This window comes from Octopus bimaculoides, chromosome 1 (assembly GCF_001194135.2).
Source record: "Octopus bimaculoides isolate UCB-OBI-ISO-001 chromosome 1, ASM119413v2, whole genome shotgun sequence".
Taxonomy (NCBI): Eukaryota; Metazoa; Mollusca; class Cephalopoda; order Octopoda; family Octopodidae; genus Octopus; species Octopus bimaculoides.
Genome location: NC_068981.1, coordinates 136,424,875 through 136,428,976, shown reverse-complemented (window position 1 = coordinate 136,428,976; position 4,102 = coordinate 136,424,875). Strand labels below are relative to the sequence as shown.

Below are 4,102 nucleotides of genomic sequence, written 5' to 3'. Positions count from 1 at the left end.
GAGCACCTTCTTTCTTTTCTTCCCTTTCTTCGAGGAGGTGGAAACCTCCTCGACTTTCTCCGTCTCTCCCTCCACTGGGAGAGCGGGAGGAACAACATTTATTAACTGTTCCAGGACCTTACTCTGGTCCTGGGGGCAGTCCTTCTTAATATGACCAGGCTCCAGACACAGGTGACATTTCGGGGGACGTCCCTCGACAATGACTGGATATCTCTGCCTGTCCATCCATAGAAAATCTGGGAGAACCAGATCTCTGGCTGTTTGGGTCCACAGAGTCAAAACTGCTTTTGACCCAACTCAATCAGCTGTAGGTAAAATTTTCACTACCACACAGCCACTCCTGCGCCTATATATAAATCTTTTTAAGAAAATCAGATTACAGCAACAAGATGTTTGCATGCAAAAATATCCATCACCATAACTTTAGCAGTGAGTTGGAACATAAGAAATCTTATTATGTAAGCTGAATATATAAATTTTAAGTAGACTGGAATATAGAAAGAAAAGTTTAAGAGAAATATATAATCCTCAAAATTTATTTAGCTTCAGAAATTTAATCAAAATTTGAACATTTTAAAATTCAGTTCCATCATAATATTTCAATAATAATGTTAATGTCAATATTTAACTGGAAAGCAACTATTTCAAGTGAAGAGGAACGTATCTGCAATCAAATATAAGATGATTAAGTTACCACACTAATTCAATTTACTAACACTTCATTTTTTTCATTTTATTTGTTATTTCTAAATTTCAAATTGATTATTTTGAAAACCTTTCCTTTTAACTAGAAATAAAATAAATAAATAAAAGATACATAATTATGTGTTTTTCAATGAATCATAGAAATATGAAGTTTAAACAAGAATTAGAAAAGTTAATCAGATTTTTACAATTTAATAATTTCAAGCACAGGTATGCCTGTGTGGTTAAGATGCTTACTTCCCAACCATGTGGTCTTGGGTTCAGTCCCACAGCACAGCACCTTGGGTAAGTTTACTATAGCTCCTGGTTGACCAAAACCTTGAGTGGATTTGATAAATGGTAACTAAAAGAAGCTCGTATATGTCAGCCCACACTGTAAAATGGTTGGCATTTGGAAGGGCATCCAGCTGTAAAAACCATGGCAAAACTGACCTCGCCTGTGCTGGTGCCATGTAAAAAGTGCTCAGTCCACTCTGTGGGGGGTGGTGTCAGGAGGGGATCCAGCTGTAAAAAACCATGCCAAAAGACACTGAAGTCTGGTGTAGTCTTCTGTTTAACCTAGCTCCTGTCAAACTGTCTAACTCATCCCAGCAGGGAAGGCAGAGATTAAATGATGTGTGTGTGTGCGCGTGTGTGTGTCCTCTAGGTATCATATAATGGTAAAAAAAATGAGCATCACTGTCATACAGGCAACATTGTTCATTTCACACTTTGTGAAAAACATGTTTGGCCATGAGGAAATATTACCTGGCTTGGAAACAGGTGAGGATTGGTGACAGGAAGGGCATCCAGCTGTAAAAAAAATTCCCTCAGCACATTTTGTCAGCCCCATTCAAGCATGAAGAAGTAAATGTTAAATGATAAAGTACAAGGCTGCAAATCCAAGTTGTAGCATTATTGACCACATAGTTAAGAGGTCAAATCTTAGGTCATGTGTCAGACAAGTTATTCTATTGACTAAATTCAACTCCAAGTTTAAAGATAAGTGGTTAATGTAAGAACATGCCAAAGTGAAACAATGGCTATTGGAAATTAAAAAAAAAAAAAAAAATTATCGATATCAGTATTTTCTGTAATCTTGTTGCTAATGCATTGAAATTAATGGATTTTTCTTATCAATAAATTAAAAAGTTTATAACCAAACATTTAAAAAAAACTTTCGATACACTTAAAACAATCAAGCCAGTAAAGAAGCCTCTAAAGGGTCACTTGGAGTGCTAGAAATTGCAGCTATGTCTCAAACTGAGTGTTATCTTAAAAGGAAGGACAATGAATGCATTATTTAATGCCTACGTTCCATGTTGGCATGGGTTGGATGATTTGACAGGATCTAATGTGTCCAAGGATTGCTCCAATGCTCTGGCATGGTTTGTACAATTATATGCTCTTCATGACCGACACTCCATTTATGACAAAGGTGGAGGAGGAGATTGAGAGGGTTGGTTTGAAAAAGGAGGATGCCCAAAACTGGGCAAGATGGTGAGATGGTGTGAAGGCAGTTGCTATGGTAGATCTGGCCACGCCTGTTAACAGGGAAAACTCCCAGATTTAAAACACTGGATGATGATGCTCAAGCTAATCCAATCAACAGAACAGTCCTCTCATGAAATTAATGTGCAAGTGGCTGAGCACTCCACTGACATGCATACTCTTAATGTAGTTCTCAAAGAGTTTAGCAGGACAGAGAATGTGACAAGGATGGCCCTTTCAATTACAGGTGGAACTCATTTTTGCCAGCTGAGTTGACAGGAGTAATGCAAAATAAAGTAACTTGCTCAAGCACACAATGCACTGTCAGGAATTGAACTCATGAACTTACAATCATGAGCTGAATACTCTAACCATTAAGCCATGTGCCTTCACTAACACCATCTGCTTTACAGCATAGAGTGTTTTTTTTTTTTTTTTACTTGTTTCAGTCATTTGACTGTGGCCATGCTGGAGAAGCGCCATTAGTCAAAGAAATCGGCCACAGGATTTATTCTTTGCAGACCTAGCATTTATTCTATCAGTCTCTTTTGCTGATCTGCTAAGTTACAGGGACATAAAAACACCAACATTAGTTGTCAAGTGAGGGCAAGGAGACAGACATACAAATACACACACACACACATATATATATATATATACATATACACACACACACACACGCACAACGGGTTTCTTTCAGTTTCCATCAACTAAATCCATTCACAAGGCTTTGGTCAGTCCAAGGCTATAGTAAAAGACACTTGCCTAAGGTGCCACACAGTGGGACTGAACCCGGAGTCATGTGGTTGGGAAGCAAGCTTCTTACCACACAGCCAGGTTTCTCGCAGCACTATAGAATCTTAGCAGCTTAATTCTCCCAGACGCCCTGTAAAGGGTCAAGGATGTTATTCTCCTCTCTTGAATAACCCATAAGCTAAGATTACAAATGTAAACAGAAACAACCAAAAAACCAAGTAAAATAAGAACAATAATATAGAAAAAAAAAAAGAAATTTAGAATTGTTACCTGTTTATAACTAAGTTTGTCAGCTCCTTCACTGTATTGAACAAACACTTCCCACAAATATCTGAAGAAGAAGAAGGATAACAATAATAAATTATTCAGAACAAACCATTTTTACTGAATGAATCTGTAACAATTGTCTGAGACAAGTTACTAAGATTTTAATGCTTCAGACTGGTATTTATATATTAAGAGATAATATAAAAACAAAAAAAAAAATTACATTTGTACTACATTTCCATCAAATGTTTTATTTCTGGATGTGTACTTAGTACAAGACTGGATTCAAATCAAAAGCCTTCATTTTTTAATACAATAGTAACATTCTTATCCACCAGGTCTAGGTTTTTGGGCTGATGATCATGAAGATTGCGAGTTCAATTCCTTCGCTAGTCAAAGCGTCATGTCTTTGAACAATGTATTTTATTTCATACGGCCTGAAATAACAGACTAAGTATTGGGGTCAATTTGAAACTCTTCAAGATGGTACTCCAGTATAACTGCAGCTCAATGACTGAAACCTAACATCAGATACCTCCCTACTATTTTAGGAAAGGATGAGTAGATTGGACAATATACTTCTATATGCTGGGAAAGAATGCTGATAACAGGAATATAAAAACTTAAAAGGTTGCAGCTATCCTTTCTACAACTGATTTCAGTATTAAGAAATTATTTAAACTGATCATTAAAGAAGCAAGTTTTGGGCAATTGCTTGAAATGCTATAGATAATAAATATTTATGAAGCACTCCTTAAACTTCTTTGAATATACTTGACAAGTTTGTAAGCTTGTAAAGCTAAGACCCAGTCTATGAGGAAATGAGAGAGAGAGAGAGAGAGAGAGAGAGAGAGAGAGAGAGAGAAAAAGAGAGAAAGAGAGAGAGAGAGAGAGAGATAGAGAG

General features: G+C 36.7%; 1 protein-coding gene across 1 annotated transcript in view; it reads right to left on the bottom strand.

Moving 5' to 3' along the window:
* Nucleotides 1–4,102, bottom strand: part of LOC106880113 (uncharacterized) — a 191,305-nt gene that overhangs the window by 18,635 nt on the left and 168,568 nt on the right. Inside the window, exon 12 of the mRNA XM_052971017.1 lies at nucleotides 3,202–3,262. Coding sequence (XP_052826977.1) covers nucleotides 3,202–3,262 — 61 coding nt within the window. The remainder of the gene's footprint in view (nucleotides 1–3,201; nucleotides 3,263–4,102) is intronic.